We start from the raw sequence: 19,611 nt of genomic DNA, 5'->3' as shown, positions 1-19,611 counted from the left end.
GCCGCGGGGAGCCGCCCGCTCCCACGGGAGCCGCCCCGGAGCCGCCCGGGAGCCAGCCCGGAGCCAGCCCGGAGCCAGCCCCGGGAGCCAGCCCCGCGGGCAGCCCCGGCGCGGATCCCGGAGCCAGGGGCCGGTCCAGCCGCGGGGCGCGGCCGGGGAGCCGCCCTCCGCCCGCCCCCGGCCCCGCCGCCTCCCTCATCCGTCCTCCCATCGCTGCCGTCCCTCCGTGCCTCGGTGCCGGCGCAGGGCAGGGCGGCGATGTGGCGGTGGCGCTATGTGAGCGGCCGGCAGCTGCACGGCTTCCGACACTACAAGGTACGGGGCAGGCACGGGGCAGCCCCTGGGCCGGGAGGGAGGGCGGGCGGCGGACGGACAGCCCCGGGTGGCATCTCGGCTCCGGAGCGCTCCGCTTCGGGCGGCCGGGTCCCAGCCCCGCTGTGAATGCGGCCCCGGCCGGCCGAGCCATCCCTCCGCCTCCGGAGGGTCCGCAGGGCTCCCTCCGCCTGTGCCCGCAGGGGGATGTCCCGCACCCCCACCTGTGCCCGCAGGGGATGTCCCGCACCCCCACCTGTGCCCGCAGGGGGATGTCCCGCACCCCCACCTGTGCCCGCAGGGGGATGTCCCGCAGCCCCGCCTGTGCCCGGCTCCGGTGCAATGCGTGCCCTGGGCGGGAGGTGGGTGTTCGCGGGGCGGCAGGTGTCGGTGGAGGCAGAGTGAACCGGGTTTTGAGTGAGTATCAACGCCTGTAAAAGCTGAGCCCGTTGTAGAGCAGCGTGGTTTTGGAGGCATCCGGTGTCTCGGTAAGAAAGCACGCAGTGATGCTGCTTGTCTGGCAGTCTGCAAACCTTCGGACACAGGAATGCTCTGGCATTGAGAAATAAATTAGAAAGCCGGCAGAGGGGGGAAGAAAAACTTACTTTAAATAATTTGACCAAAACCTCGTGTTTGCAAATAACCGGCATGCAGAATGCCAGTAAAGGGGTGAATCATTAGATACTTGAATTTACCAGTGTTATGTCATGGACTTAGGAGTTACAGGGGATGCAGTATGGAAATCATCCAAGTTTGTGCCAATTGAGGTGCAGGTCTGAAATGGGCCATGCCACCCTATTCACACACCCTCACCTCTTTCCTCCTGTGAAAAGCAGGAGGGGCATACCAGCTTCTACCGGCACAACACCCAGCCTTTTATTTTATGTTCAGTTTGCCAAAGCAGCCCCTACACCATGCTCCCCATTCTTGCCTTCCTGCTCTTACTGTGTGCCTTCCCAGGCTGGGCTCCAGCCAGGGCATTCAGCTTTTCCTGGTTCCTATCAAACCCTTCCATTCCCTGCGCCAGCAGCTCTGCCTGTTCACCTCAGCAGGAATGGAGGTGGAGGAAGTGTGGCTTCGAGAGTGTTCTCCAGGTTGCTTCCTAGGAACCTGTTATGCACAGAAGCTAATTAAAATGCACCAACCTGTTTGTGCATCTCCAATGTGAGCGGGATAAAGCACTCTGCCAGCTGCTTCTGGCCACAGGGCGTGAGTTGCACAGGTCTGTGCTTGAATGGTGAAGTCTTGACTGAGATCAGGAGCAAGAAAAATAAAAAGCAATTTTTAGGACAAATGGATGTTGTTATTTAAGTAACTTCCCTGAATTATTTGAGTTCATAGTAGAAATATGAGTCTGCTTGTATTACATTCTTTCTTATCACTTGAATGAAAATAGCTTCAAACAAGTGCAGATGAGGAATAATCAAGACAACATTTTTTAAAAAAAAACCTGTAATCATTGTGCCATACTTATGATTTAAATTATTACCAAAAGAGAGAATCACATATCAAATAATTTAATTTGGATATATTGGTTTCTCAAGAGCATTGCAAAGAAGCTATGTAGGGTAATTTTCTTAAGTACAAGAATCAGCCAATGCAGATACTTAAGAAGTATCTGTTCTACCGTGTTCTGAAAAAAGCCCTAGTAAGTGCAGGCCTTAGAAAGATGAAATCAAATGGTTTTCTTTTACCTGAGGTGACTTGGGACTGGGATATCTTGGAAATAAATAAATCCAAATGGCATGTGTTTCACACAGAGAAGTACAGCTACATGAGGTTAGTGCTGCTGAGCTGGTCAGGTATCTGCAGCATTTTCCTGGTGCTCCAGGTTGCAGGAGGACCTGGCAGGTGATGGCAGCTCTCCCTATTCCTAAATGCTGCTCACAGTATTTAAAGTACTCCAAAAATACAAAAGGGGTGCAGCAAGGAGACACTAATCATTACCGCAATCTCTCGTCCTTCATTCTCCTGTACCTGGGGCTGCCACAACAACAGCTTTGTTCTCACCACCTCCCAGGCCTGACACAGGCTCTTCAACCTCCTGTTGCCCTCTGGCTGCCATCTCTTCCCCTTCAGCCTAGGGCCTTACTGCATCCTCATCCTTCAGCTTCCCAGCCCCTTGGAGGAGAATGCTGCTTCCTTTGCTGCCTGTTCAGCAGGTGCTAAACTCTGATCACTGTGCCCAGCACACATGGGTCACCTCTTCTTACAACCTCCTGGCTGTTTCTGCCCTGTGTTTCCTGGTGAACCCAGGTGTGGGGTAGTGTGGAGGGATACGTGTGTTTGCTCTGTGAAAGAACTAGGTAATCTTTGAAAGGATACGTTCAATATTGAGCTAAAACACTTCTGGATTTGAAGTGTGCATAGAAAACTTTAGATTTAGTGGCATCCATCTCTCTGTTGTACATCACACTGCAGCATTGTACTCACGGTACTCTCAGTGGTTTAACATACTCCACACTTTGCACAATTTATCTGCTGGGTGTAATGCAGCTTAAAAATAATTTGTGTAATCAACTCCTTTTGTAAAGGTAAATATGGCCTGAAAAAAATGCTGTTCAATTTTCAAAATTTTCACACAGCTGAATTCGTTTCTCTGCCATGAATGCTCCAATTGTATGTTTCAGGCACTGTCTGTCTCCCGTTTGCAGTTGGAGGAGGGCCTTGGCAACAAAACCAGCACAGTTCTTTGCTAAGGGAATGGCAGACCTCTAATGAATGCAACGATTTCAGCACCCTTTAGCATGTTAGGTCCATGGATATTAGGCTTTTGAAGCGAGTTTTCCCCAATTACCAAGCTTTGGCTTACATCATAGTGTGACCTCAGAGCACAAAAATGCATTTCCTTAGGATGAACCCAAACCAGACAACAAACACACAAGTACCCCCAGTACATTCAGTCCCTAGTATTATAATGGAACTAGTTTATGTGATACCTTCTGAAATCCTTATAGCACAGGCACTGGCTCCTCAGGACTGGCTATTTCACTTTATTAATCTATTCCCATTCATTCTGCCTGTTAATGGAGTTTTAGAAATTCAGTTTTCCTTTTTCTGCTTAAAAGCACACTGAGAACAGGTGGAGATGTGACAATGAGAGAGTTCAGACACAACCCTGAGTATTACTGCTGTGATATTTCTGCCACCTTCTTGCCTCTGGGGCAGGTGCTGATTTCAGGACAGTTGCATGCTCAGGTGATTTGCTGCAACTGTATCACAGAAGATTCTTATCCTTGGTTTGTGTCCTGTTCCCCAGGACATGGAGCAACAGAGCCAAAAAGCTACAACCAACCTGAATTGTAGGGCTTGGATCATGTTGTTCTTACTTTTATGTTTTATCAGCATTTTGTAGTTCTAGAAGAGCAGCCATGGAATTACACGGCTACCTTTTCTTTCTGCCTGCTTGGGTTTCTGTTGGAAACAAGCTGTTCTGCAACAACCAGGTGATGAGTACAGATAAAAGCAGAATTTGGTTCTTTGTTTTTATCCTTCTCACCAGAATGCATAAATAAAGAACCAAATTCTGCTTTAAGGCTCAGTGGTGAGCTCATGTTGCCATTGTCTCTTCTCATCACTTCATTCTTAGGATTTCCCTTGCATATTTGCCTTGAATCACCTTTCTTCACAGTACCTGGGCACAGAGGTTCTTCAAGCCAGAAAACTTTGATGCTTTATCCTGTTTGAGAATAAAAGAGATCTAAGAACAAGCTATAGAGGCTTGACTCAAAAAATAGGCCTGGAAAAGATGATTAAAAGATCGGATAAAACAATAAAAATTGACATCTAAGGTTCCACATTTTCATCTTGTTTTGTCCACACTGTTTCTATCCTCTAAATCATTTTTTAGCAGGTAGCTCTGTGTGGATAAAGGGTGTGGTGAAGAGATGAGAGTAAATGAGGTATAAGGAGTATCATTTCAGTGAGGGGTCTGCTACTGTCCCATCTTCTCACAAGTAAAGTAGGTAGAGGTAATTAAGATGAAATCATTGTAAAATTGAAACATTTAGAGTTTAAAATATTTCTTCAAAGAGAATGGAAACATTTAAAGTTTTCTGTCAAAGTAGGAGGTTCCATCAACCTACACAGCTACCTACACAGCTACCTCTCTGTCTGAACTCCATTGCTGTTCAGTACTTTCATTAAGTATTGTAAAATTTTCACTGTACTTCAAAATTTTGAAGAATAGGTTCATTATTTAAAATATACTTGGAAAAGAGATATAATAGCCAGAAATCAATATGAAAACATTCAGTAAACAAGGTTTTGCTTAGGGGAAAGAAAATCAACATTTAAAACATAAAATAATAGACAACAGAGTGCAGGAAAGACACCAGGGGATCAGAGTGTTGACAGCATTGTGGCTGTTATAATAAAGGGAAAAAAGATCTTAAGCTGGAAGTGTCATAAATGTGTCAAAAGGTTACATTTACTCCTGTAGCTGATGTACTGATCAGGTATCAAGTGGAATAATGTGTCCTGCCTGCTTTGGCCACAGTTTGCAGTCCTCAGAATGACATTATGAATAACAAGAGGCTTAGAAAAGATGAACTGTGTGAGACAGTCTGAGTAAAGCGGGAGTAAAAGCCTAGTAAAGAGTGCCCTTTTGAAGAAAGACAAGATGTGAGTTTTGGCTGCACAAAGCAAAATTTAAGGCATCTGCTATGTCAGTCTTGTGTTAATAAGGCCTGCTGGAACAGGTACTAAAGGGGATTGGGCAATCATTTTATCAGTCTTAAGAAATGGCTTGATTTCTCTGAGGCAAGATCAACAATCTAGTGTTGAGTATTAATGAACAAACAGTTGCTGACACCTTTTTATGAAAGTTTTGGGCAATGTATTTCCTTTTACTGTGCTGGCATGTTTGTTTCTGCAAGCAATGGGGCCATTACCTCATGGAAACTTGATCTGCATCCTTAATGTATACTGAACGTGATCTTGCATTAGGTGAATGCTCTGGACTAGAAGATCTCTCAAATTACATCCCAGGCCTCATTTTGGAGGGTTAGAGAAACAAGATCAGATGTATGGTGATCACGTTTCAAGGTCTGACTCTTTCTTTTACACTGACTTATACCAGAAGAGCAAAGTGTGTTCAGTATAATCTAGTGAATTAGTGTCTGGAAGTTCAGGATTCACCCAGATACAAGACTGGATTTCTATCAAGTCTACACTTTTCCAAGGCTACAAGTGTAACTATAAGATTAGGAAAATCATGGGTTCTGTTCACCTTAATTGAACAATAGTCTTGCTTTCTACTCTGGTAACACAAGGAGTTCACATGATTTTGAAAATTTAGGAGAAGAGACTTTCATTTGCTTACCTGGAACTACTTAAGAGACAGTTAATGATGGTCATTGCAATAATTCTCATTGCACATAGACGATTTTATGTATATTGAGTACTTTCTTGACATGTTTATTATATAGTGGGTTTTTTCCACATAGTATTTTTAGGTTTTTTTCACTAATATTTAATTCCAAATATTATCTGAATGCAGTTATCAGCTTTGTCGGCTGCAGTTAGATTTTTCAAACCACCAGAGTTTATTAAACTGTGTCCTTGAATATTTGAGGCAGTGAAAACTAATGTTGTCTGGCTTCAATAAAACCATGAGTCAACAGCCCACTGTTCGACAAATAAAATCTTGCAGTCTTCTTCGTGTTACTTTGATGGAAAACTGGAGTTGTAATTAAATGTTGTTGAATAGTATGTGGAAAAAACCAAATAACTCATTACTCTTACATTATCTGTCACTGCATTCATGTGTCTCATGTGTCAAAGAGCCATGGGCCAACTGAATATGTCATTCAGAAAGACATTCTTCATGCATGCATTACCTCTTTTTCCTCATCCTGTTGTGATTTTAGCTGACAATGCAGCATTTAATGAGTTCTGTAATCATTATCTTCCTTCTACGTAACACATGCTAATGAACCAAGAACTTAATGAAATCACATCACAGAGATGCTGCATTTGATATAACTTGCTGCAGGATTTTTTTCCCAATGATGGGAAATTGTACATGGGTTTGAGTGCAATATTACACTCATTAATTTACAAAGGTTCATTAGATCACTTTTGGGACAAATATGCTCTGTATAAAGAGTTGTATGCCTTGTTGAATCTCATAAAAGTGCAAATGCCAACTGCATAGTTTAATTTCATTGCTTTATCAAGAGATGTTAGCATTCTGAGATGCTTTTTTGTATTTTTATGTGTAGAATATGCATGTATACATATGTATTTTTGTTTATTCATCTGTGTTTTAATAGAAGAATAATTGCAAAGATGTAGCTGTAATTTGAATGTGTAATATTTGTATAAATCTAAGGGAACCCGTATTCTAAGGGTTGTTTTATAGAGGTAGGAATCTTTCTGTGAAGTAACCCCTCTCTTGTGCATCAGGATGTTAGATAACACAAGGGTTCAGTGGGTGTGCTACAGAACCACCGTTCCACAGCTCTTATGGAAACTACAGCATGCTTTTAATCTGTCTTCCCTTTTGGGCTTGGAGTGGTTTCCCCACTTTGGGTTCCCCAGGTATTTATGTACACCCTCTGGCAGAGCTCCAGCTGGATGGGTACTTGGTCTGCTGTTAGATCTTTAAAGGGCTGCTGGCACACACATTTGCACATGCACAGAAATAGGTGTAGCACAAAATCCTGCTGTTTTTTCCTTTTACCAACTGTGAAAGTCCAGTCTGCACAAAAAGACCCCCATAGAAATCAACTTTCTTGCTATGTTAGAGCCTCCTTGAATAGCAAGTTAAGAATCAGTTGTGCAGTTCCTTGAGAGTGTGCAGGTTTTGGTTTTAGCAGGATTTATATTTTCACCATTCTGGCCCAGCCTCTACCTTTGTCCCTTTACAGCAGCACATATGCAGCTGTCTTCTATTACCCCTTGCTCAATATCATGTTTCTATGTTCTTATTAATTATTTTGGCTTTGTTGTTAAGGGCTTGAACTTGTCCCATGTAAGCCTTCTCCTTAAGAGAAATTAGGCAGCATTCTTAATATAACTACTATTAGTTGAAAACTGGTTGCTGACTTCCAGTCCCACTGAGAGCTGTCCACCTCTCCATGGTCTGGATAAAGCACTTGGTTTTGAGCCTATGTTGAGAGGGAGGAAACCTGCTGAGGTTCTCTTCTGACCTGAATGATCCTGTGATCCAAACCCATGGTTCTGTGACCTTGAGGCCATGGCACTGCTCTGCAAGCAAGGGGATGTGCCACTGGCAGGCACGAGTCCCTAAGAGTGGCCTGTCCTGAGCCACAGCTCCACGTGCCCACGACCTCATGGACATGGGTCCATACATACTTCATTAAGGGAAAGGATGTGGCACAGGACTCAGTGTGTGCCAGGATTCCTGAAAATGAGGAGGCGAATGATAAATATACCTTTGCAACAAAACATCCTCAGGACAGCAATTTGAGTAATAACAACTTCCTGATGACTTCGTAATACCAATCAGAATTGTTGAATTGCACAAACCATGACATTCTAGTATTTACTAGGAAGAATATCAGGTGGAAGGGAAATCTAACTATATTTCCTAGCTGTAGTGTGCACAGGTTAATGGAACTGAAGGGGGCAAAGTGAGAGGGGAGAGAGGAGCTCAGGACCCCAACTTGGGCAGCCTCTTCCTTCAGAGTGCAGCTGCATCCAGCCCTAGTACAGGCTTATAACTTCTGGACTTAAGTATTGGTGATCTAATAAAAAAAAAAAAAAAAACAAACAAAATCAAAAAACAGCAACAAAAAAACAAAACAAAACCACCAAAACAAAACCCCCTCATATATATATATGTGGGTAGGGAAAAATGCAGAATACACCAAATTATTGTATAGGAAATAGAAAACCCAAGCCATTATTTTATGAATAATTAATGAACAGATGATATAATGTAAAGCCATTCTATTATTAGGAGCAACAGGACTGTGTTTTGGAATACATCAGCACTTAAAGTGTTGAACATATTTGGCATCCACAGTGTTGTGGAGCTCTGTTATTTGTAGCATGCTTCTCTTTCTTCCCTTTGTGAAGCTTTTGTTAAGATCCAAGACTGTGTCCCTTAATAACTACAAACCTGTAAAAACATATATAAAGTAGAATTAAACTCCACATGTTTAACGTATTCTAGGAATCAGAAATATTGATGGAAAATTGTTACCAGATGTGCCAGTATTTCAGTATTTTCTTTAATTTTTGTGTGGTTCCTGAAATGTAAGGTTTCACAGAAGCCAAGTTCATATTGCATAAGACATTGCCCAGAAGGGTGATTTCCCACTGAGCTCTCTTCAATATTGCCTGGTCCATACCCTGGGGGAGGGTCATCTTCCAGTTTTCAAAACCAGAAAAACCCCTTACCTTGTGCAAAAAAAGAGTCCATTGTCATGCCTCCCGTCCCTTTGTCTGTCATTTGGAAAACACAGGTGTTGTGAATGTAAATGCCTGAGTGGCACAATAGCTGGGACAAAATGTTTTAAGTACAGGAAAGGAATAGTCTGTTAGTATAAAGAGCAGCTGAAGTTGAAATAACAATATAATGTAGTTATGCAACTACATTTCTTGCAGCTTGCTTTCTCTCCTGACTCTGAAGTGTATGTAGGCATGCTTTATATTTTTCTCCAAATCATAGGCATTCCAAAATTTTATTCTTGTGATGCCTCCACAGTGCAAAGCTGGAAAGGCCTGGGGAGTCCAGTGAAGATCCAGTGTCTGCTCTCATTAATGGTTAGCTCACTCCCTGTTTGGGTTTTGTTTGTTTATTTCTCTAAAGTCTCTCCAAGCCAATAGCTAGGCTTTTGGTTTGGAAATAGTCTGTTCTGGAGGTAGTACACATAATTTTTTGGTTTTACCGTCCTTCAGCACTCTTCCAACATGGACATTTGGTTTTTGAACATGCACAGCCGACAGGGCTCACTTTCATGCTCTGAAAGTGCCATATTGCTGGGTTACAGTGTAGTCTCCAGATTGTTTCAGATACTTTGAACTTAAACATATTAAATGTTAATGATGTGTTGAGTGTGTGGGGCCAGCTGATGAGGCCCAACACCCCTCCAGCAGATGCTGTGCCGTGCTGATGTGACCAGTTTGCAATAATGGGAAGTATTTCTAAGCTGTGTGGATGTGAGCCAGAAAGTACCATTTGTCTTGTATTTAGCAGAGCAGACCTTGAACACTGTGAGTGCTTTTGCCCCTCTGGGTTGTCTCTGCTCTGTCACTGCAGAACAGTTGTCTTTCTACTGTGTAGCCAAACCTTTACTTTTGCTCATTTTTCTTTCTTCTGTTTTCCTGTTGCTTTTCTTAACTGTTTATCCCTTCACACCCCCCTTAATCTTGTTTCCTTTCCCCTTTAACACAGGTGACCAGCAGAAACTTTGTGCTGTGCTGGATCCCCTGGATGGAAATTAAGATGCAGGCACACAAAGTAAAAGCACATTTCATTTGTGCTGCCCGAGTCACCATGTATGTGTGCACGTGTCTGGTGTCTGTATTCTCATTTCTAGCTCTTCTAGGAGCCATTATCACTCAGAGAGAAAGCAGATGACTTCAAGGAGATATCAGCTATTAAATAAAACCAGAAGAAGCATTTTTAAATTTGGGAGTAAGATGAAGTCAATGCCATTTTTCCTATTCCCTTACTACTGCTGTTCTCTCCCAACTGTTACAATTTCTTTTAAAAATAATTGAGAGAAACTTTCTGATTATTCCAAGCCCTTCTTCTTTGTATAAGGACAATCAATCCCCTTTCCAGGGCAGAAACTGTTTGCAGGGAAGCGCTTAGTACTTGTATAAGCCTTGCACTTAAAAACCTCCAGCAGGCTTATCCTCTCCACTTCTGTCTTTTAGTATAAGTGCCCTGAAAATGACAGAATTGCACAATAAAAAATGGCAGTGCTTTTTTCCCACCAGGTTCAATGGACTCTTGCTTTCATGTTCATTGGTCATAATGTGAGCATGTTACTTGGTACTTTGCTTCTCTGAGCAGCCATGAACATTAAACTCCTGAGGATTTCATGGCCTTGAGGTTAGTAGCTTCTTGGGAGCAGAACAAAGCAGGGTATTAAATGGTATAGCAGACTTTATTTGTCAAGTTTTATTTTTTGCCATGACTGAAAACTATTTTTCCATGGGTGTTTCCTTTGGTCTGGCTAAAACAAATTATTGTGGAGGGAAGTGCAAATTTCCATTCTTCTGCACATCTGCTGAATATTCCTTCCCCACCCAGAGGACCAACAGTTCAGCCACAGACACAGGAATTAACAGGAAGAAGTGTGGTGTGTCTTGAAATGTCTTTAGGTGACAAAAGCTGGCTGTAATTCTCCTTTTTCTTTTCTTTTTCCAATAAGGTCTGTTTTGATTTTTGGTGCTTCATTTTGGAAACTCTGAGGCAAACAAAAAGCTGACTGTGTCTCTTGTTTGTGTCTGTTATGTAGAGATATGTTGGAAAGCTACCTAATCTCTTACATTTATCAGTAAAGAAAATACAAATGTAATATCTATATAGTCTCTTTTTTTCTCTTATTTTCTTTATAAGAAAACAATTTCAAAGAAATGAGACTGATTTTTCCTTTTTTTTTTTTTCTTCTAAGAGCAAGCAGTATTTCTGAACAGCCAGTGAATATTTTGGATAGAAAGCCTCATTTTACTGTTTTTCTTTAACTAGCATTTTCTGATTTTATGTGTGACTTTGGCTTGAGGGTGAAGGGAGAAAGAGAATGCCAAAGTAGAAGCAAGGGTAAAACTCCCTTATTTTGACCTTTGCACATTCTTATCCAGGTATGGCTGAATTCATTGAATTTGCTGGTCAGCAAATTGTCCCATATTTCACATAGTCTTTGAATACCAGATGGGGTAAGGAAATGAGCAGTAGCCACAGTGAAACTTTGAGCAGACTCCTGATTACTTGAAACCTCAAAAGTGCTTATGGATACTTTGAATTTTCTTCATTTTCAGAGGATTTCCATAGTTCTCATGTGAATTAAGTAGTAGCTGACTGGTCTGTTGGCATAGGTATTATTGGTAATTTTGGCCTAAACATAAGCAATGCCCATAGAGCATTTTTAGAAAAAATTAAAATCAGTGATGTACACTTCATTGAACTGAAAATTTTACTCCCTTTGGAAATTTAGGCAGTCTGGTCTGACCACTTACTGCTAGGTGATTTTTTGGATATTTGTCAGTGTGTATTTACAGGGAATAGCTGTGTTATAATAATTTTATTAGATGCTAGGTTTGTGATCTGTGATTTAAACTTGAACACACAAAATTACTATGTGAATGCTTTGTTTTGTCCAGAAGGTAATTAAGACATATGCTTTGTATTCAGATAGAAAAAGGAAATGTATGGAAGAGTTCCTAAGCATTTCATATGTAGGTACCTGAGTTTAAGACAAGTGCCCAAGTTGCTTTGATAATTAATGACTTGGAACAGGTACTTCCAGAGTGCAGTCTCCTCCAAAGAGTACTTGGCTCACAGAGGTCCATAAATTAACTATATGTATGGAGAGACAATTAACTGTTGGCTGAAGTTACGTGAAAGGAGACTCTTTGTCATCAGCTCTTCTGCAAGTGAGCAGCTTTGTCAAACTGTGGTCTAGCACATCCCATCTTACTCCCATTTTCTGGACATGATATTTGGACAGTGCTATATATAGAAATATCTGAATCTTTGTGAGTCATATGCATAATCCTAGCTATTTTAAGCCATATATGCACTTTCAAAGTCCAAGAATTTCTGAAATAATTACATATACCACCCCAATGATGGATAACTTCTTCCAGTGTCTACCTGCCAGAGCTCCAAGTACATGGTTTTCAGTGGTATTATCAGTTAGATTGTTCTTCCTAAGATTATTCTGTGTTCTGCAGTCTCAAGGCAGGATAAAACTTGGTACTGTCCTCTGAGGAAAAAGGAGACAAGAGCAATTCAGGGTGGCCTTGGATTTCTGAAGTATTTTGTTTACAAAAGGTATAGATATGTACTTAATGGAATTTATAAAACACATGTGTTTTCAAGTCTGTCCAATAGAGAAATGTTGTTGTGGTAATGAACTGTGCTATTTTAGAGCTCATTTTTACAGCAACATTGCCTTACATGAATTAGCATGGTGCAAATGCAACTGTGTTACTATGACAAAAGCTGTGTATCTCTGCAAGATAATATTCCACCTACAGACACATTCCATGTTCACTATCTATCCTAAATACTAGCAATGAACTGGTGCTCAGACTGTGCATTACTGGTAGTGGAAATAAAGGTGTTAAATCCAAAATACAGTAGAAATGCATAATTTTATAGGGTTGTAAAATTAATAAGAATTTAAAAGTAAAATGTCACTGCAGAGATGTTTGCCATTTCACAAGCCTGAACCTCTGTGTTAATACATAGAGTTGCTAACATGGTAATTGTAAACCAGTCCAGTGCTTTTAAATTAAATAAAACCTGTACAAATCAGAATAAAATAAATTTACACCAGTCCCACTGAGTGCTCTTAGATGCTGAAGGACATATAAAAATAGCCATTGTTCAGTGCTTTGTTTAACATGCTTGCTTCTTCCTCACAGTACAGTGCTGTGGATACAAATCCTTTATCTGTGTATATTATGCAGCCCATCTGGAATAAAATTATTAAGGTAAGAATTTCATTTAATAAAAACAACAAGTTAATGTAAGAATTTGTTTTAAATATAGTGTGTACTTTCATTTAAAAATACATATTAATCAATAAAACTGAAATGAAGACATCTGATAAAAGAAAAATGTTGCAGGATATTTAGCTGTGTTTAAGGTGAGTGTGTTGTTTTGAGATTTTTTTTTAGAAAGAAAGGGCTTGTTTTGTTTTTTTTCTGATTGCTGTAGAAAAGGCATCCATTTCTTTTTTGCATCTTTCATTATTACATCTTTCATTAAACAGCTTTGCAGACATGGATGGTTTTACTTAGTACAGATTATTTCTGTGCAGCATATGCTGCCTAACAACAGCATGGCTCTCTCTCTGTGCTGTGCATACGATTTTATGCAAGCACTGTCTCATTTTCTCCCGAGGGGACTTGCTTGAGACAGCCAGGCGTTCCTCGCAGAAGCTGAAAATGAGAGTGGTTACCATGATCACCATAACGATTGGAAGATGCCATCTCTTGAATGCATTGCAATCTGCAGTTTTTAAAAATAAACCACTCACAGCCAGTTATGCTGTTGTTGGCAAAAAGAAGAAAAAAAAAAGCAAGCTGTATCTCAAATAAATATGAACTTTATTGATCTCCAAGGAAGCACTGACTTCTGTGTCTGCCTCATTACAGGAAATGTTTAGATTGGAGCAGACTTGAAAATTAACCTTTGTACTAACAAAAAAAGGATATATATGATCAGGGTGTTGATTATTCTTGATATGGCAGGAAAATCATAATTCCTAATTCATATCCTCAAAGTAATTTCATGGAAAGTGTTCATATGACACAGCTGAAGAATTAAAATACAACTTGAACATGGGATGAGAAAAAAGAAATTCAAAGATGTGACACTGACCTCAGTAATTCAATTCATAGGCTTTGTTTTATTCCCATCATAATATTGAGGAAAACAATGAAGCAAAATGTCCCTCCAGCACTCTGGCATGGGAGATGAGTAGAGGCTGTACTGTGCACTTGCCCTTTGGTTTAGGAGATGGGCGAGTATTCATCTGCTGTCAGACTGAAGGGGGAGTGTTGTCAATGCAAAACTTCCTTTGCAGATAATTTATCCTAGTAGTTGCAGCATTTTACCAGAAGAAGAACAGCATTATTGAATGTTCCCATATAGCCTAGCCACACTATAATTGTTTGTAAAATATCAGTAGGAATGCAAGTTGCTATAATGGTTTTGTTCCTGAACAATGCATTGCAGTAAGGAAATTGGGATAATTTTCAAAGAATTTTAAAAGAATGTTTTATATCTACTATGTTCATTCAAAATTGGGCAGTACAAGTGTGCATCTTGATGACTGGGAGAAGTTCCTTCACACACTTTAGACATCCTGTTACATCCATTGTCAGATATGAATTAATTATTTTTTTAGTTTCTAAACTGGTGACAATAAAAATTCCATGTGGACTATTTTTACTAGATTCTAGAGGAGTTTGAAAAAAGGCAACCTTAAATTCACTGAGCCAAGTAAAAAGAACAACCAACTCATGAGAACAATGGCTTGAGATTCTGGTCTTGTCTTTCATATGCCTGTTTAATCCTAATGGCAACACAAGTTTCTCTGTATTCCACAACCAGAATTCTTTGGAAAATGTGTTTCCTATGTTATAAGTCATTAGCATATTCATTGTAAAATGTACTTCCTGTGTTATAAGAAATTAAGAAGAACTTGACATTAAAAATATGTGAATTTGTGAGCTGAAAACATATTGTTATAACCCAGCTCATTTATGTCTGGTGGGGATGCAGGACAATGAGGGGAAAAAGAGGAAATCCCACTGGAACACACAGGTGTATCCCAGTATCACTGAAATCAATTAAACTCCCCTCTGTTCCCTTTATGAACTTTGATTTTATCAGCAGAATTGGGCAAGAGCAGCATTTTAGTGGTCTCAAGTGACCTAGTGAAGTTTGAACAGAGCATTATATAAATGTGTACTTTACCATTTATTATCCAAATAATTGCTGTATTAAAGCATTTGCTGTTTGTATTGAGGCTTTTAGAATGAATGGCTAGACCCAGAGAAACAGAAATCAGTTAATACTTCATGGAACTAAGAGTTTTTTAAAAGGTTCAAGCACGCAAGGGTTTTGCCAGAGAGCAGATGTGATTTGCCCCATGGCACCTCCAGTTGTATTAATGATGTAGCACATTGATGTATTAGACCTCTACTGGCTGTTAATTAGACAATAAAGATTGCAGCTCATCCTTCTATAGCATACTAATAAATTCAGTCTCTATCTTTCCAAGGTGTGTAAGAAGTTAATCTTGAACACCCTGTGATTTTCTAATTATGAAATAGGGTGATGGTGGTGTAATGCCAACTAAAAAGATAAGGAGCATTAAATATAACAAAAGGGATTTTGCAACTGGAATATTTTCCAAATACCTAGACAGATTAGGTTCAGTAAGGATCAAAAGAACATGCTTAAGGGTTTAGCTGCAGGAGAGTCTGTTTTCCTGAGGACACAACTCCTGCAACTGTTTTTCATGATGTGCAACTATAACAAGTTGAAAAACCTTTGAAAGTTTCCTTCTTAAATTACACAGTTAGTGAGAAAGTGGGTTAAAATAACTTCTTCATGTTCACACCATGGAAGCAGGAATTATTTCCTGTAATAACTTAAACATGACATTGTGACTATTTGGAATGATGAGCCTAATTAGAAAGCAGACATTTGTGGTGCCCCACTTGATTTGATTGTCAACAATACTTATAAATCATCCAGGAAAAAGCAGTCAGTTTATGCATGTAGATCCATGTAAACATTTCATCCATAGTGTCTTAAAGCACTCTTTTGATCTATGATCTAGATTAAAAGAGACAAATTTAGATTTTTTTTTTCAGTGTCTGTACTTCTTATTTCATGGAAGGTCAGAGGTACCAGATAAATCCCAGAGGAGATGCATCTTCTGCATCCTCAGGCAGCAAAGCCGGGAGATGTGCAGCTGTTGCTGAGCATGCAGTCAGTGTAAGAAAGGGAGACTGTGCAGTGAATAGTTCCTCCTTAGATGCTCTCCAAAAGGAATTTCAGGGGACATTTGCTGTCCCTTCTCTTGGAGGTTTTGATTTGCCCTTTTGAACACTCAGAATGATGGATAAGTTACATTCTTTTTACATCATTGCTGTATGCATTCCATGGTGTATTTTAAATACCATGAGAGCTGACATACAGTGTTTTAAAAATCAGTGATAAAGTCCTGCTAATAAGGGAACAAATATCAGATATAATAGTTTTCCCTATGTTATTACAGAAAATATCTAAGAAACATAATGGAAAAGTGTTCAGGAACTCTGACCTGGTTTTTGGAAGTGTACACTTAGTCTGTACAACATTGGTTTTCACAATTTCTCCTGAATATTACAAATTACTCTATAGTTCAAAAAGATAATCTAGTCAGGATAGTTAATCAGTCAAAGCATTCAGATTTTAAAAGTAAATTTAAGTAAATGTAGTAGTTAGATAGAATAAATTAATATGTATTCATCTGTCTGTTCATCTAGCTAGTCCAGAGATATTAACAAAACATTTGATTTCAAAACTATTGTTAGTATAGTTATGGTATACAATATACTATAGTATAAATATACTATAGTATATTTGAATATACTATTGCTGTTAGTATCAGGAATTATTCTATTTGATTTTCTTTAATATTTTCTTATACTATTTTATAGTGTTGAAGTCCTTTATATACATTTTGAATCCTTAGACACTCCAAATAATTTCATTATAAGCCTCCAGTATTTTTGTGTTTTATATATATTGATAATGTGTTTGAATGATGGTAATGGTTGATACTTAGTATTTCTGCAAATATGTTCTGTCTAAAAATCATGTCGAAGCTGTGTAGGCAATTTAAAAAAAATATTCTGGAGAAACTGTGTTACTTGGGAAGAGGATTTTCAAAAGGGATTCCTTTTGCAGTGTAAGGAGCACCTTAAAGCCACAGGGAATGAATGCCTGAGAATGATTACTGGGACAAAGAGGTCTAGGTGAAGGCAGGGAGTCCTTTTCAGCACCCTCCAAAGTAAAGTGAATTAATGGAGTGTTAATAATTGATGAATAAAGAGGGAGACCCTGTCAGAAAGTTACTATCTAGAGAGTAGGGAGATGCTTGTAATGGGGAGATTGCTGAATCTAAAAGTGTAATGCACTCAGGGTCTGATTTAGTTGTTTGGAGTGAGAAATTATTCACATACTTTGGAAGAAGAGTTTTACTTGTTATAGTGTGGGAATACAATGCTTAAAAAACCTGCAACGTGGATGCTGAATTACCACACCGGGGTGCTGCAGCCTTCTTTCAGTTCTGATACAGCTGATCACAGAAGGCTTTCCTTGGGAGCTGGGTGAATGAGGATAATGTACAACTCCCTTAATTTTAAAGGGAGTAAAATGTTTTGAAAGTATCATTCTTACTGCAGTCACAGCGATCAGGCAAAAGGATTGTGTTTGAAGATAAATTTCAGAAATTAAAACTGTGTTTTGATTTGAAAGTGGGGAAATGTACACAAATCTGAATATTGCTGATGTCATATAAAAGCTTCTTTCCTGATAGAAAGTATTTTATTAAAATAAGATGTACAATTTGAAATACAATTTTTCTAATTTTTTTCCTTTCATTTTTTAACAGATAGTGCCTTTGTGGATTGCTCCCAACCTGTTAACATTCTCTGGATTTGTCATGATTTTATTTAATTATTTTCTAATATCTTTTTATGACTGGGACTACACTGCCTCAGGTAAATATGTTCATGTTGTAATTTTTCAGAATTATTAAACTGCTTATAATTCTGACTGTTACAGGGAGGTATCAGACACTTAAATCTTCTACTTATTCCCCTAGTAAGGCTTCTATAGGTGTAGATAGGAGAATCCACCTCACACATAGCATTATAAATTTAGATCATTTTATTGAAAAATCTAATTTAATTTTATCCCTAAAATGGGTGTCAGCATATGCTGCTTGAAGTCTCTGGTAAGATCTCATTTTATTTAAAGTTTATTTAAAGTTTTATTTAAAGCCAAAATCCACTTGAATATTCTTCATAACATTTTCATTGATTTCACATTTCCTAATACCTAAACTAATATCTGAAAGAGTTAACTTCCCTTTCATTTCTCCACTATTCACACCCCCTATTCAAGACTGCTTCTAGACAAAAACATAGTTTCTAAATAAATGTCTCTTCAAATTATGACTTTGAAGTCCAAGTCCATGCTTGCTCCTCATTGAAGACCAAGTCAGAATTTTTTTGTATCTAATTGCTCCTGAGTGTGGGGCATGTTTGGTTTGGGCTTCTCAGAGCAGATATTGGGGCCCACAAAAGGTAGTAAGAATCTTCTAGGTGATTAATATGTAAAATAGATAAGTAGATATAGATAAAAGGGTTAGATTTTCTTTAAACTAGACAAGTCAGTGAAGATAGCACTTTTATTTCCTGAAACAACTACATTTAGCTGTCTTTATTTTGTTATACCTGTGGTTAGCTTCAGGAGGTGGACTTTGGTGTGAGTTGTTGTACATTTATCATAGCAATTCTAGAGGCAGAGATACTTGTTAGCAGTTTTGGTTCAAAAGTTACATTTTCAGGACCAGCTTGTTATACAGTTGTCTGACGTCGTTCTTGAGCACCCGGTGCTTTTTAATCAATGTAGGTGATATTTACTCAGCCCTGTAATAAGAGAACATCCAGAACAGATCTTTTTAATGAGATGATGTTATCTTGGCACATTCTCAGTAGATATACATGGAATTTGAAGACATTTGAAATGGTGATTAAGTCTCTTAGAGTTGAGACCTGTATGTGTAGTTTGCAAGCTCTTCCTGAGTCTACATGGGAACAGTCCCCATCATTTCTCAGTTGATGGAAAACTTCCACGCAACCTAAAGGGCCTTTGGAGTATCATATATCAATCCTATACCTAGGATCAGAAATAAAAAATTTAATTTCCTGCACAGTTGGTTTTCATGGTACAGTTTGCAGATTTGCAGCTAAGAGTCAGGAATTGTCATCTTTGCTTTCAGAATGGGAAGATGAGGCACTGAGAGAAACGTGGTCAGGGCACTGCTTTAGGTGCTGGCATCTCCTGGCATCTTTCAGACAAGGACACACCTCTGTATGCAGGAATTCCCTGTGTTTGGTGCCAAATGGCAGAAACCTGAGAGGACTTTGCATTTACAGTTGTTTAGTGTTGATGTAGTATTGGGTGATGTTTAAGTTAAATAGAAGTCTCTTTGGAAAAAGGATTGATTTCTTTAAAGGAGCAATGATAACCTTGGATTAATGCTGTCAGCAGAGCAAGAACAGAACTCTGGGCTCTGTCCAATTTAACTATCTTTTCCTTTTTCTCACTGAAAAAACAAAAGGGATGCTAGTATTTCTGCTAGCCTAAGGACAAAAACTTCCTGTTCAGATCTGTGTGGTAAGAGTGCTACACAAACCCCAGACTGGTACTGATAATAATGCTTGAAAACTTCTTTTTTTCCTATATATTACATGAACATTACTAATTTTTCAATGGATGGTTTTCCCATGACCTGGGACTATTTTGCCTAGTTGCTATCATTGTTTTGTGCAATACTAGAGTCATTTCAGGACCAA

General features: G+C 39.4%; 1 protein-coding gene across 1 annotated transcript in view; it reads left to right on the top strand.

Annotated features, from left to right (window-relative positions):
- The first annotated feature begins 229 nt into the window (after window positions 1-229).
- LOC132075257 (ethanolaminephosphotransferase 1-like) overlaps window positions 230-19,611 on the top strand; it is a 53,913-nt gene continuing 34,531 nt past the window's right edge. The window contains exons 1-3 of the mRNA XM_059475491.1: window positions 230-315; window positions 12,886-12,954; window positions 17,640-17,748. Of these exons, the coding sequence (XP_059331474.1) occupies window positions 259-315; window positions 12,886-12,954; window positions 17,640-17,748 (235 nt within the window). The 5' untranslated portion in view covers window positions 230-258. The remainder of the gene's footprint in view (window positions 316-12,885; window positions 12,955-17,639; window positions 17,749-19,611) is intronic.

Source organism: Ammospiza nelsoni, chromosome 1 (assembly GCF_027579445.1).
Source record: "Ammospiza nelsoni isolate bAmmNel1 chromosome 1, bAmmNel1.pri, whole genome shotgun sequence".
Lineage (NCBI taxonomy): Eukaryota > Metazoa > Chordata > Aves > Passeriformes > Passerellidae > Ammospiza > Ammospiza nelsoni.
This window is presented reverse-complemented; position numbering and strand designations above follow the sequence as displayed.